The following is a 13866-nucleotide window of genomic DNA, read 5'->3' on the forward strand; positions in this document are numbered from 1 at the left end:
ATGCACCGGAGCCATGGGGGCGGGCAGCCCCGGGGCCCGGGCCGCCGCGCCCCGGCCGGCGCCGAGCCGGGCAAGGTGAGCGCTGCCGTCGGGGCCGGTACCGGGAACGGGGCCGGGGGGGGGGGGGGGCCCGCTCGCTGCTCCCCCGCGCCCGAGAGGAGGATTTTCCATCCCGGCGTTTTCTGGGGCGTTTTGTGCTCGGCGGAGGGAGAGGGGGAAGAATTTCGATTTTTAATTACTACCATTAAAAAAATCAAATTTGCAATTCTTTGGGTGGCCTGATGGATTCCCTGATTGACAGCCGGAATTGACACTCTGGGTACCTCTTATCTCGGGCATTTACGGCAATTTCTAATTGCAGGTAGTTTGTGGGGTTTTTTCAGCGCTTTGGCTCGCATGGGAACCGAGCGATTACTTCAAGAGGCCCGGGTTAAGTGCAGGCAGGGAGAGAATTCAATCCACATTCAAATTGCTTCATTAAAGAGACGCAGCTTTTGTTGCAAAGGATTTAAATGGCCACTAGAAAGTTCTTATTTATTGTTTTGAGGCGGTTTATATAGGGTGCCCCGCTCTCGCCCGGCGCATGGAGCCGCAGCCTCCCTCTCCCGCTCTCTCCCGCAAGGTGATGCCGCCGGAGCCGCTGCCCAAGGGGAGCGCCCGCTGCCTCGACCCGCACTCCCGCGCCATGGTAAGCGGGGCCGGGGGCTGCGGGGACCCGCCGGGACCCGCCGGGCCGGGGGCTGCGGGGACCCGCCGGGACCCGCCGGGCCGGGGGCTGCGGGGACCCGCCGGGCCGGGGGCTGCGGGGACCCGCCGGGACCCGCCGGGCCGGGGGCTGCGGGGACCCGCCGGGCCGGGGACTCACCGGGACCCGCCGGGCCGGGGGCCGCGGGGGGACGTGGGGTCCCGGCTGACGGCCCCGCGGTGGCTCTGCCCCGCAGTCGCAGCCCGATGGGGAGCCGCTGCCCGGCGCCCTGGAGAAGGAGGACGCCCGCTCGGCGCCCAGCACGCCCTCCACGCCGTCCGTCTGCTCCCCGCCATCCTCCTCCTCTTCCTCCACGCCGTCGGCCGGCAAGAACGTCTGTTCCAGCTGCGGGCTGGAGATCCTCGACCGGTACCTGCTCAAGGTGAGCGGCGGCGGGGGGCGGCGGGGGGCGGCGGGTGGCCCCGGGTCTCAGCCCCCTTCTCTGCCGCAGGTGAACAACCTCATCTGGCACGTTCGCTGCCTGGAGTGCTCCGTGTGCCGCACCTCGCTGCGGCAGCAGCACAGCTGCTACATCAAGAACAAGGAGATCTTCTGCAAGATGGATTATTTCAGGTAGGGGACACGGGCTGGGTGGGGAGGGGGGGGGGGGGGGGGAAGCTCCGCGCTGAAACCCCGGCTCCAGTGGGTTTCTTTGGGGGGGTCTGGGGGGCTCCGCATCCTTGCCGGCTGCCCGAGGGCTGCAACCCCGCCGGCGGCGGGGAGAAGGTTTGGAAAAGCCACCGGGCTCCCCGGAGCGGCCCGGCGGGGAGGCGTCCCCTCGGGGAGGAAGGGGATTTGGGGGTGCAGCTGCAACACCTCCCCCGGTGGTTCCTGACCCCCTCGGCACCGCGGTGGGATGCTCCGTGGGGATTGCGCGGCGGGGAATGGTCCCCCTCGCCTTGGGGAAAGGGCGGTTGTGCGGCCGCGGCCCGGCTGCTGCCGGGGGGGGGTCGGTGTGAGCCCGACCGGGCTGCGCTGCCCGAGGGTTTTTGGAAAGTTCCCTGTGATCTGGCACCCCAAATGTCCGAAGCGTCCGTGCCGGGAGCGAGTTTAAGAACCGAAACAAATTACCGGCAGCTCAAAGCGCCGCGGCCGGGCCGGGGCTCGCCGGGTGCCGGTGGGCTCGGGCCGGACCCGCACCCCACGCGGGAGCGTGTCCCGCAAGGAGGCTGCTTCTGGCTTCCACGCTCATTTGGTTAAAAACCTGCAATCCACGATTTTTTTCCTCTAAAAGAGCGGCATGAGAGGGTGGAGGGTCCTGAGCGCCTTCACTGGGGTTTAACTAAACATCAGAGACCCCCGCTCGGAATTTCCCCATCCCACCGGGATGAGGGAATACGGTTTTTCCCGAGGGGAACGGGAAGCACGGGCAGGACGTGGGAATGACCCGGCGGGGGGGCTGGCAGCATCCTCCCGCCGCAGCGGAGCGGGCCGGGGGTGCCGCGGGCAGGGTGTGCTCGGGGGGAAATACGGCTGAGATTTCTCCAGTGGTTTTTATATTGAGAGGGTCTCCAAATCCTTGATCATCCGCGGCTCAGCCCCCGATCCGGGGCTCGGTGCCGCCGAGGGGTGCGGGGCTGCCGAGAGCCGGATCAGTCCCCGCTCCGCGTCCTGTTCGGTTGTTGTTGTTATTCTTCTTATTATTATTTTAAAACTGCTTTTCTTTTTTTTTCTTTTTTCTTTTTTTTTGGTGATTTCACCGAAATCTCCTTCACTCTCAACAGAAAGGTTTAGGGAAGTCCGCGGTGCTGCTGTGCTGCTTCGGGGCACTTTCAGCGTTTTCATTTATTAATAACCATTCCGATTCCGTTATTTTTATAATTTTTTTTTAAAGACTGGACCTTTCCAAAGGCGGTTTTTAAGTAGCGGCTGGATCTCTAAATTGCCTTCGAGCAAATACAGCGAATAACATCTGTTAAAAATAAATCTATTTAGCTAGAACCCCCCGGGCAGCACCCTCCGCGCCGGCGGGCGCTGCGCGGTCTCTGCCCGCGGGGATGCCAAAAGAAAACTAAAACGAAAATCGCTGAAGGCGCCGCAGGACACCCCCAATTCCTGGGTTCGGGGGCGGGGGGGCTCTCAGCCCGCGCTCTGTACTTGCCTTTTGCACAAAAAGATGGGGGGGTTGGGTGTTTTTTTTTGTTGTTGTTGTATTTTTTGGTTTGTGTTTTTTTTTTGTTGTTTGTGTTGGGTTTTTTTAAATTTTTTTTGGTGAAACGGCGGGCGCGGGGCCGCCCCGCTGGTCCCCAACCCCCGGGGCCGCGGGGTTCGCTGCGGGCTCGGCCGACCCCGGGGCGGTGCCGGGGGGGGGGGGGGTGCGCAGCGGGCGGGGGTCGCTCCCGCTGCTTTGAGCCGCCCCGTCGGTGCCGTTCTGCGGCCGGGAGCCGCTCGCCGGGGCTGGGGCAGACACCCCTCGGGGGGGCAAACCCGGCTTGGGGGCCACTGGCCCAGCCCCGGCCCCCTCCTGCACCCGCACGGCTCCCGGGAGCACCCTGACCCGCAGGCTGAGGAGCCCGGGACCGGCGCTTGGTAAAGGAGAAATCTGACTTTTGAGATTTTAATTTTATTATTATTATTTATTATTTGCTGCAGATGAAGTGTGCGGGTTTTTTTGTGTGTGTGTGTGTGTGTTTTTTTGTTTGTTTGTTTGTTTGGGGTTTTTGGGTTTTTTTTTGTTTTTTTTTTTTTTTAAAGCAAAACAGAGAACCCATCCTAACGCGTGCGGGTCTTTGGAGCCAAGGCAGATGGGAAGGGGCGGTGGGACGCGCATCGCACGGAACTCACGGCAGCTTTTATCACACCGGGGCGCTGGGGCTGCTGGTGGACAGCTGGGGATTGGTGGGGGGGGGCTGTCAGGAGTGGGGCTGCCCACGGGCACTGCCCAACAGTGAGCGCGTTTCGGCCTGGGTTGCCCGACCTTCCCTGCCCCCTTCACGTGAAGTGCTGGTGCTGCCGCGGCTCCGCGGCCTCGTGTGTGTGTTTTTAAGCAAACGCTGCTGTTTCCTGTGTCTTGTCAAATAATTGCATTTGGCATCCAGGGCTCCGGCGGTTCGAGGAGAAACGGATTAAAATTGGAGTTGGTTGAGCGGAACATTGCGTTCCCGGGCGATGCGAGGGCTGCTCACAGCCAAGCTCCCACAGCCAAGCTCCCACGGCTCCGGTCGCAGGGGAGGCCCGGCGTGATCCACGGGTGATTCCCACAGCACCCTGCCGTGACCCCCCGTGGCTCCCTGCCTCGCTGGGCAGCCCTTGGGCATGCGAGCGTGGGGGTCACCGGCCCCGGCACGTGTCCCTGGGGGCTGGGATAGAGAAAGAGCTGTGCGGTGGGTGGGCCAGCACCCGCAGCCCGGCTGTGGCCCAGGTGGCCTCCGTTGCCCCTTGCTGTCGTGCCCTGCTGGGATGATGCTCCTGCTCGAGCACCGCTGGGGCTCGGCGGGCAGGTGGGCTTGTGAGGCAACCCGCTGCTAGTCCGCTGGGCGGTTTGGGGGGTGCCTGGAAGCCACGGCTGCCTGGGTGGGAGGGGGGGGGGGGGGCTGTGTTAGGAGCTTCCTACAGAGCTGGCCCAAGAGGGGACGAGGATGTTTGGAGCTGTGGGTGGCCCTTGCCTGGTCCCCGCGGGCTCAGGGACCTGCAGCACCCGGGTACAAGTGGTGTGTGAGAGCCAGGACGCGCCCGGGCGTCCTCCCGCCTCCGCTCTTCCTGCGCCCCAGATGCTGCGGCTGCTCCTGGGGGAGGTGGGATGAGTCTCTCTGGGACGAGTCTCTCCTGGTAAAGCTGTTGGCAGTTTCCATCTCCCGGCATTAACCGTCGCGGAGAGGCGGCAGCATCCGCTCGCCCGACCACAGACCCGGCGTGCGGGACCTGAGCCGGCGGCTCCAGCAGCGGTTGCTGGTGCCCGGCCTGCGCCGCAGTGCTGGGCTCAGGGAAAGCCTTTGGCTCTGCGTCCCCCCGCTGCAGCGCGGCCCTGTCCCACCCCCGTCCCTGCCGTGGGGTGCCCCACAGCCCTGAGCCGATGGGGCTCGTCGGGCTCTCACTGTCCTGTGAGCTCAGTGAATTCGAGTCTGCTTTATTTTCGAGCCATTGTTTCCGGTGGTGAGGGGTCAGGGCAGGTGTTTCTCTCCCCGTTCCCGCGTTGGTGGCGGTCCCTGCGGTGACAGTCTCTGTTGGGTGGCAGCGGGTGCCCAGCCCCAGCTCAGTTCGGTTTCTGTAAAACCCGATCGGGTGCCGGAGGCAGATGTTGGCCAAGAGCTGCAAAGCACAGCGCGGGCAGCTGCCGGTGCCGCAGCCCCCGCGCCGGGCGCTGCTCCTGCCGTGGCTCTGCCGGGGACCGTGGCCTCAGCCCCGGCTGCTGCGGCCCCGGGAACCCCCACCAACCCCTCCTGGCCCCGGGGGGGGTCACACCGTGCCCTGGGTCTGGGGCCACCTGGGTGTCTCCTCTCCCAGATCCCAGTTGGTGCGTGGTGGCGATGGGTGACCTTTCCCGTGCCTCAGTTTCCCCTCGGTCCCAGAGGCGTCGCGATGTGCCCGTCCCCGTGCTGTGCTCCCCCCTCCCCGCGGCAGGCTGTGATTCAAGCGGGGAGCAGCGATTACCACGTGCTATTAGCTCGGTAAGCCTGCCCCTCGCTTGATACCATTCAGCAAGTACGACTGTTTACATAGCACATTGTTCAAAGTAATTCAATTTACAGGAATGATCTTTACTTCTAAATAAAAAATTAATACAGTTCTTTTGTTTGTGCGTTTATATAAACTAGCTGGCACAAAGTCAGTTTACAATGTTCCCATCTGAAGTAAATTAGTGAAGTCTCTTAGCTAAGTCTGTATAATTTCAGCACAGAAATGTCCTCTCTAAAGCAGCCTTTTTTTTTTTTTTTTTGGTTTGTTTTTTTGGTCAGCTATGGTCAGGCTGAAAAACTGAAACCTTTCTTTTCCTCCCAAATAGTTTTGCAATTAGTAATTCCAGCACAGGACGGTCTTTCTGCCTCTCGCTGAGCCCACGGTGGGCAGCAGCTCTGCGGCGTGGGGTCGGGCACGGGCAGCGTTGGCCGAGCTGGGCTCGACCCGGGCTCCTCCACCGCCCGCCTGCAGCGGCTGGGGCTGCTCTGGCCGACCGAAACCGGGGGGCTGGCGGTGCGGGGGGGTGTCCTGCTGCCTGGTGCAGTCATCTCGGTGTTTTGTGCCAGCGCTGAGAGCTGCTGGAGCTGCTCGGGCAGGGCTGGCGGCGGCTCCGCGTCCCGCGGGGGTCAGGAGCGTGGGGGGCCGGGGGGGAGCCCGAGGGGGGTGGCGGTGGGTGCGCGGGGAAGCGCAGCGGCTGCGGTCGGGGCTGTGTCGGAGCCAGCACCAGCTCTGCGGTGAGGGAGGAGATGCTCGCTTCCCCCCCCGCTGCTCTTGCTGCTGCTTGCTGCTCGTTGCATTTATTATTTTTTTTGTTGTTGCTTTTAAGCAGCAGAATACTAAAATGCAGAAGCCAAAACAAGGCCGTGCCTGGCCCTGCCTGCACTGCAGGCAGCACCTCCTGGCAGAGGCTGGCGTGGGGGTGCAGGGCCACGGTGGCCACATCTGTGGCTCCCCGGGAATCGCTCGCCCTTGGCCAGCAGCATCCTGGCAGAAGTGGGGTTTTTTTTTTCAGGAGCATGTGCAAATGCCCAGCGCCCAGCGTGGGGATCCTGGCTGTCTTGTTGCCTCTTCGTTGCATTGAGCTACTTTCCAGCGTAACTCACTTAAGCGCAATCGTTGTCCTCTTGCAGCGAGGAGACTCCTCGTAGGAGGAAAAAGTAGATGCGTGCGCCTGTACGTGTGAGGAGAAAACACATGTTTTGATTTATGGCAACGGGAGAGAACCGGCTCTGACAGAGTTTCCATCCGAGTCTCACACTGGCTGTTATCAAAATAAAAAGCCCATGGGCTTGGAAGCTGATTCATGGCGCTGCGTCACCTCGGCCGTGTCTGGCGCCGCGGGGCCGTGGCGAGTCCCACCCCGCTCCGGCCCGCGCCGCTGCCCTGCCGCGGGGGAACGGCACCGCTGGGGCGGTTTCGCTGCAGCCCCTTCCCCGCGTCGGCGTTGTGGGGTCGGGGCTGGCTGGGGCGAGCGATTTGGGGCTGGCAGCAGCGCCCGGCGCCACGGTGTCCTGCTGCCTGCTCTCATCCTGCCCGCTCTGCTCTCATCCTGCCTCTTCTCCTCCCGCAGCCGGTTTGGTACAAAGTGTGCCCGCTGCGGCAGGCAGATCTACGCCAGCGACTGGGTGCGGCGAGCGCGGGGCAACGCCTACCACCTCGCCTGCTTCGCCTGCTTCTCCTGCAAGCGGCAGCTCTCCACCGGCGAGGAGTTCGGCTTGGTGGAGGAGAAGGTGCTGTGCCGGATTCACTACGACACCATGATAGAGAACCTCAAGCGAGCAGCGGAAAACGGTACGCAGCCCCATCGCCAGGGTCGCGGCCTCGCCCCGGGGACCGTGCGGGGCCGTCCCTGTCCCCCGCGCTGACCCCCAGCGTGGGGTGCTGGGGTTGGTCCTGCTGGTTGTGAAAAGAGGGTGATGGGTGGCTCTGGGGGGTGGGGGCTTGAGCACGAGGCTTGGGGTGATCAACGTGCCGGCAGCACCCGCGGCTCGCGGCAGACCCGTGTGTCCCGGGGTCGAGCCCTCGGCCCCGTGCAGCCACGCAGCGCGTGAGGAAGCCACTGGGATTTTGAGGCTGTGAGTCATCAATCTAGAAGGTGGGAAAGCTGGCCATCCGACAAACCCTTCCCATCATTTTCCACCCGCCCTGCCCGCCCGGGGACGTGCCGCTCCCAGCTGGACCGCGCCGGGTGCTGCTGTCCCCACCGCAGCACGCCGCCAGCGGCCAGCCTCTGCTTTCCCCATCAAGTCGGTGACACCGAGGTCATGCCGGGCCACAGCTCCCGTCCCCTTGAGCCCAGCCCCATCCTCCTGCGTGGCAGCGGCCGGGGGGATGCTCAGAGGAAGAGATTGCTGGGGTTAGTCCGACGCGGTGCACAGGGAGGCCGAGCGGTGCCAGGGGCTGTCCTGCGTTGGAAAGCACCCAAGATATGTTGACAGGGGAGCGAGCAGCCTCGTGGGCTCAGCACCGCAGGAGCTTGGCCGTGCCGGGGGCATGAGGGAGCCCGGCTGGGTCCTGCCCATGGGCTGGGGATGAAGCCAGGTTTGTCTTGTGCCCGTGGGGAGCGATGGCCACGGTGGCTGAGAGGCTGTTTGCTTTTGTCACGTGGGCCCGTGGCGTGCAAGGGAGGGTGCCTGGGGATGCTGTGCGGCCACAGCCACCCAGGGAAGCGCCCAGGGCCACCTTCCCCCAGGCCCCTGTGCCCAGGACCCTCCTGGGGCTGGGGCATCGTCCCCGGCTGGGAGCAGGGCTCCAGCCCTCTGTGCCCCTCGCTAGCTTGGTGGGCACGGGGAGGCACACGTCGTGCGCCGGCATGTCGTGTTTCCAGCATGTGGAAGCCATTAACAACCTGACGTGAAAATAATCAGTGTTTCTGTTTACAGTGTTTGAGTAAGAGGATGAAAACAGAGTGCCCGGTTGGGCTGGGAGGGTTCTGGGTCGGGACGCGACTCGCGGCGTGTTGGTCCCTGTGGTTGGCTGCTGCGGAGGCGCGAGAGAGGCGGTGGGGAGCAGGGATAGAGGGGACAAACCGCGGGGCTGGAGGAACGGGACGGTACGAGGACGGCGGGGTCTGGTGCTGGGGGGTCCCGCAGAGCCACTGCCCCAGCCGAGCGTGGGTTTGATGCTGCTCGTAAGGACCTGCCGGTGTGGGCTGAGCCTCAGGGCATCGGGCGGTGCTGGGGCACGTGGTGAGTGTCCTCTGTGGGTGCCCGCGTCCCAGTGGCCCCTCGTGTTGAGGAGGGGATGGGATTGCTCTGGAGAGCTGCAGTTGCTGCGGAGTTGGAGGGCCACGCTCCCCTCCTCCAGTAATTACCCAGCAATTTCTTCTGCACATGAGGTTTTACATACAAGAAAAATAAACAGATGTTGCTGAAGTCAGAGTCCCATTCATCATCCGAAAAGAACAAGTCAAACTATATGAGAAAGTCCTTCAACTCAAGCCAAGACAATCACAGCCCGGTCCAGCTCGCAGAGCGAGCGCCGGGTTGTGCAGGCGCATCCTGGGAGCGGGGCGAGCGCCAGCCCCCTCAGGCATCCTCCCCTCATCCATCACTCGGTGCTTCACCCGCACCCGGGCCCGACACAGGCTGCAGCAGGGACCCTGGTGAGGAACGAGGAACCCCGTCTCCAGCCGCCCTCCCCGCAGGCTCCATAGCTGTGCGAGCACGACCGGGCTCACCCTGGTGCCTGGGGAGGGGGTGGACGGTCCCCTCACACCAGCACATCCTCCTTTCAGGGAGGTTGTTGCTCAGAGCCCGGGCACCACGTAACGGGGCGGGGGGGAGGGTCACTGGCACCCCAAGACCATGGAGATGGTGCTGCTTCTGACGCTGCTCCGGGATCCAGGTGGAGGAGGTCAGGGTGGGTTTGGAGGATTTGGGGCTGGAGCAAAAAATCCCATTGAAAGGCTCTGAGCGAATGAAATGAGTGATGGAGGCAGCGCCCGCAGGGGCCGACGGGGTCGTGGGGAGCAGCGTGGGGCAGGAGTGATGGATGTTGGTGAGCCCGGAAGAGGCAGGGTCCCCTTCTGAGCCGCTTGCTCGGGGACACGGCCGAGCGCTGACCATGCGTGAAGGCCGGCAGGACATCAGTGCTTTCCTTCGCACGCCGCCTCGGCACCCATCTTCCCGCTGCCATCTCCCCAGCCCTCATTCCCCATGGCTGCCGCCAACTCGCTGTGGTTTTTTTTCTTAATTTAGTGGTAAACACCTTGGAGGTGGTGGGGGGGGTCTCCTTCCCGGTGCGTGGAGGGGCTCAGCAGCCCGGGGCAGCTCCCGCGTGGCAGTGCCGGCTCCGCTCTTCTTCCTCCAGCCTGCAGCAAGGGATGCTGTGGGTGCCCCATGGCGCGATGTCGGGTGTCCCCCCCCCGCCCCGGTCAAGCGGCTGTTGCGCGCGGGGGTGACGGGCAGGCAGGGGAGTTTGCGACCTGCGGCACATGGGGGCTTCTCTCTCGTAGGCAACGGGATCACGCTGGAGGGGGCTGTGCCCTCGGAGCAGGACAGCCAGCCGAAGCCGGCCAAGAGGGCTCGCACCTCCTTCACCGCCGAGCAGCTGCAGGTAGAGCGGGGGGACCGGGGGGAGCCGGAGGGGCTGCGGCTCCCCGGCCTCATCCTGACCCCCTCTCTCCTCTCCCCTCCCAGGTCATGCAGGCACAGTTTGCTCAGGACAACAACCCCGATGCACAAACGCTCCAGAAGCTGGCGGACATGACGGGGCTGAGTCGGAGAGTCATTCAGGTGAGGGGCAGCCGGGGCGGGCAGGGATGGGCAGGGTGCAGGCGGGGAAGAGGGGGGCACCCCAAAAGGCTGGCACGAGACAGGGCTCGCATCTCTGTAGCCCCTCGCTCCCTGGGACTTGCAGCAGCCTCGACGGCGTGTTGGCTTCGCCGGCTCCCGCTGCGATGCCAGCACCTTCCTTCCTCTGCCTCGCTCATGGGGTTTCGGCTGGTTTTTCCCCCTTATGGTGCAATGGCAAAAATCCCCAACGCGCAGCCCCAGCCAGTCCCAGTCAATTGCCAGATGGGAAAGCTGCTGTTAGCACAGAGCCCCGGAGCTCCGTGCTCTGCCCTGACGGCGGGCATGGGCGCTTCCCCAGCAGCTGCAGCCATCCCCACCGTGAGCAGGCAAAGTTGGCTTGCTTTGGAAAGCGTTGGGATCGAGAAGTTTAAAGAAAAAGGAGTTTGGCAGCCCCAGGGGACACGGTGGCAGGGAAGTCCCCGCGCTTGTGCCATTTGGGAGGGAGGGAGAGCGGAGCGGTAGGGACTGAGAGAAATGCCCCCTCTGCAACTCCCAGCTTGCCATCTCGTAGACAGCCCAGCTTTGCCCCTCAGTGACATTTATACTCTTCACATTAATGTTCTGCTGACACACTTTCTGCATGCAATAAAAAACATGACTGATTAAAATAAATTTGGAGCTTTCATCCAGGACTGTTTTGCCAATGACACATTTCAATTTCGTGTGTGAAAATCTGGCTCGAGCCACAGTTATTGAGATTCTTCATTTAGCTAAAGATCAAGCAGTCTGAGCACTGGACTATTTTTTATGTGGATATTTTTTAAAGGCGCTTTTGAACAGGAAACAATTTGTCAAATGCTTACGACTGCTTCCTTCTCTGTGGTCCAGCATGCTTGACCTCAGAGAACTGAGCTTCGCTCAGCCTTGGAGAAGATTTTTTAATCCCAGCTATCTTTCAAAAATTAAAGCATAAGAAAGAAATCACCATATTAGCATAAAAAAATCCCCCTTCCATGCATGTTTTAACTCTGGGATGTAATCCCCTAACTATTCCTTTAATTAAAAGCAGTGAGACATGGTCAGAGGGCTCATACCTGCTGCTCACATGGACTAGGGCTGTATCCCACCCTTCCTTCTCAGCCTTAATGTTCTGCTGATGTGGTTTTTGAATATGATAAACCACAAGTGATTAAAACAATATTGTATTCATCGTTCCTAAAGGCATATCTTCTCCTTGTCTAAGCTTTTACTTGGTTTTGTCTCCCCTCATTTTGCCATGTGCTCACGCGTTTCCCAGCTGATCTCAGCTGTGCTTTTTAGGCCAGGCTAGCTGGGGTTGAAGGTTAAAATCTAAATAAGACCTTACAAGGTGCTCCCATCGTGTGCAGTGGAAGCTGTGCAGGGACGAAGCTTTGCATATGCTGGGATGGATGAGTCCAGCCAAAGCTGGGGTGCGGGGGGTGTTGCTGCCCGGCTGCTCCCCCGGCCGGTACGGTGCGGCTACCGAGGGCTTTCACAGCCCTTCGAGCTCGGGGAGCAGCTTGCCTTTGAAACCATTTCGGTGTGGAAGGGAATAGTGTGATCGTTAATGTGAGTTTCTGCATCTCCTACTCAGGGTGTTTCAGTCAGTGACTCCTGCAACAGGCTTGGAAGTTTTAATTACCCTAATAAAGAACAGTGTTAGTTTTGACCAAGATAGCAGAGATGCCACTTCAAGCACCTTAATGTCTGTACTGCCTTGAGACAAGACTCTCGCTCTAGTGAGTGTCATACAAGGCTATTGAAGCTGATGGAGTGCTGATGAGGTATTGCAGCATGGCGATTTCTAAATCAGATTCCTTTTTCTTAAATACTTGGAAGAGACACCCATCACAGGGTCTTGGTGAAGGACCACACGTCAATCCAGCTGTCTCCACTGACACGAGGTCTGCCGCTTCTGTTTCAGGTTTGGTTTCAAAACTGCAGAGCCCGCCATAAAAAACACACCCCCCAGCACACGGTGCCGCCCTCGGGAGCCCCCCCGTCCCGCATCCCTTCCTCGCTCTCCGATGACATTCACTACTCGCCCTTCAGCAGCCCGGAGCGGGCCCGGATGGTGACGCTGCACGGATACATAGAAAGTAAGTGCCGGCTCGCAGGGCTCCGGCGGCCGGGCGCTCGGGGGCGGCGGGGCGGGGGGCTGCTCCCCGGGAGCAGGCGGAGGCACCGCGGCACGGAGCGCTGTCAAAACCCCCTTTGTGCTGTGGGTGCACGGCTGGAGCACGGGCTGCTCCTCCTCCTCCTCCTCGTAGCTGATGGACTTTTGTCTTTGGGATTTGCTGCAGGGCTGTTTGTGAGGAAGGAGGGGAGAGGGGGGGCTGCTGCAGCCTCTTTCCCTCCATACCTCATCCCCAGGAAAGTCACTGCCTGGGCTCTACCTGCCTGCTCCTTGGCCCTCCTTGTGTTTTCTTTGTCATGGAGAAAGAGGCGTGAATGTGCCCCGTTGAGCTCGGTGGTCAAGTGGTCTCCTTCCTGCTCACAAGATCAGAGCTGCTTTCTCTAACAGTTGCCAAGCGCCGGTGAATCATTGCGAGTGGCAGGCAGCTTTGGTCATGTCTGGACGGAGGTTTTGGCTCCGTGTTTCTCGTGAGGCTTCTCCCCTCCCTCGCCCACGTGAGCGGTAGCAAAACGTGCGTCCTGCTGCCCCTCCGCCTGATCCACCGGGCACCTCTTCTTCCACGCGTGTCCCGTCCGCTCCCCGGTGGAAGCCTGGCCGTGCCGGTTGGAGGGTGTGTGTTGTTTGTAGTAACAGAGGCTGAAGCCTCTTCTCATCCACAGGTCAGGTACAGTGTGGACAAGTGCACTGTAGACTTCCCTACACTGCTCCACCAGTGCACCTCAAAGCAGACATGGAAGGACCACTATCTAATAGGGGTGAGAAGGTAATTGTAGTCCCTGTTTCAGGCTTTGGGGCCAAACCTCAACTGTAGCAAAGATTTTTGTGTGACACCATTGCCACTGCTGTCTCTTGTCAGCATCACCGCTTCTCCATGATCTCTGCCAGCCGCCGCCCACTCATGTGTCTCTTCTTAATTTCGGTGGCCCTAGATGGATGCACCAACTGTTGGTCAAAATGGCATCACGTTGCTCTTCACTAAATACCCCTCGTTGTCGTGATGTGCTGGGATGCTGTGCCTGCATTCGCTGAAGGCTTTTGACATCCTCCTACCTGACCTCCTCTCTCTCTGATTTCTCCCCTTCCCCTGTGCAACGAGCTCCCTTCTCCTGCTCCGTCCCTCTGCACGCGCTGTCGGTGCAAACAGCGACTGGCCGTTAACAACGGAGCAGGGGGAACTTTTATCCTGCGATAACTTTCCAGTTTTCCATAAGAAAGATTAATTTCTTGGGGATTCCAGTATTGCTTAAAAAAATAACAACTGGCTGTTACAATAACTAAAGTAGGAATGTTATTTCACAATGTCTGGCCAGGAAACAGTATTGCATATTGATATTTTTCTGTTCAGCATTTAAAATATCTTGTCTGTTCTAACACACAGCTTATTTTGGGGCAAGAATTCTGAAACATGCTTAGGCTCACGAGAATTTATTTAGGATCCAAGTTTAAGTGGCTTTGCTTTGAGGAAACACTGAGCCTTTGGCAACTCTTACTGGTTTTAGCATTTGTCTTTACTGTTAGAAGTTCTCAGCATCTCTTTTCAAATCTCTCTATTCGGTGCAGCAACGGTAGCATATTGAGCTCTGTTTCGCTAAGCACAAGCAGGGGCACAG

At 60.6% G+C, this 13866-nt stretch overlaps 1 protein-coding gene across 2 annotated transcripts in view; it reads left to right on the forward strand.

Moving 5' to 3' along the window:
* LHX6 (LIM homeobox 6) overlaps positions 1-13866 on the forward strand; it is an 18547-nt gene continuing 4681 nt past the window's right edge. Inside the window, exons 1-9 of one of the 2 annotated variants that reach the window (XM_042786837.1) lie at positions 1-75; positions 548-688; positions 942-1127; positions 1197-1318; positions 6933-7153; positions 9819-9919; positions 10003-10098; positions 12044-12218; positions 12916-13019. In XM_042786837.1, the coding sequence (XP_042642771.1) occupies positions 1-75; positions 548-688; positions 942-1127; positions 1197-1318; positions 6933-7153; positions 9819-9919; positions 10003-10098; positions 12044-12218; positions 12916-13019 (1221 nt within the window). The remainder of the gene's footprint in view (positions 76-547; positions 689-941; positions 1128-1196; positions 1319-6932; positions 7154-9818; positions 9920-10002; positions 10099-12043; positions 12219-12915; positions 13020-13866) is intronic. The other variant, XM_042786838.1, reaches the window with a different exon arrangement.

This window comes from Tyto alba, unplaced genomic scaffold (assembly GCF_018691265.1).
Source record: "Tyto alba isolate M040663 unplaced genomic scaffold, T.alba_DEE_v4.0 Super-Scaffold_11, whole genome shotgun sequence".
NCBI lineage: Eukaryota > Metazoa > Chordata > Aves > Strigiformes > Tytonidae > Tyto > Tyto alba.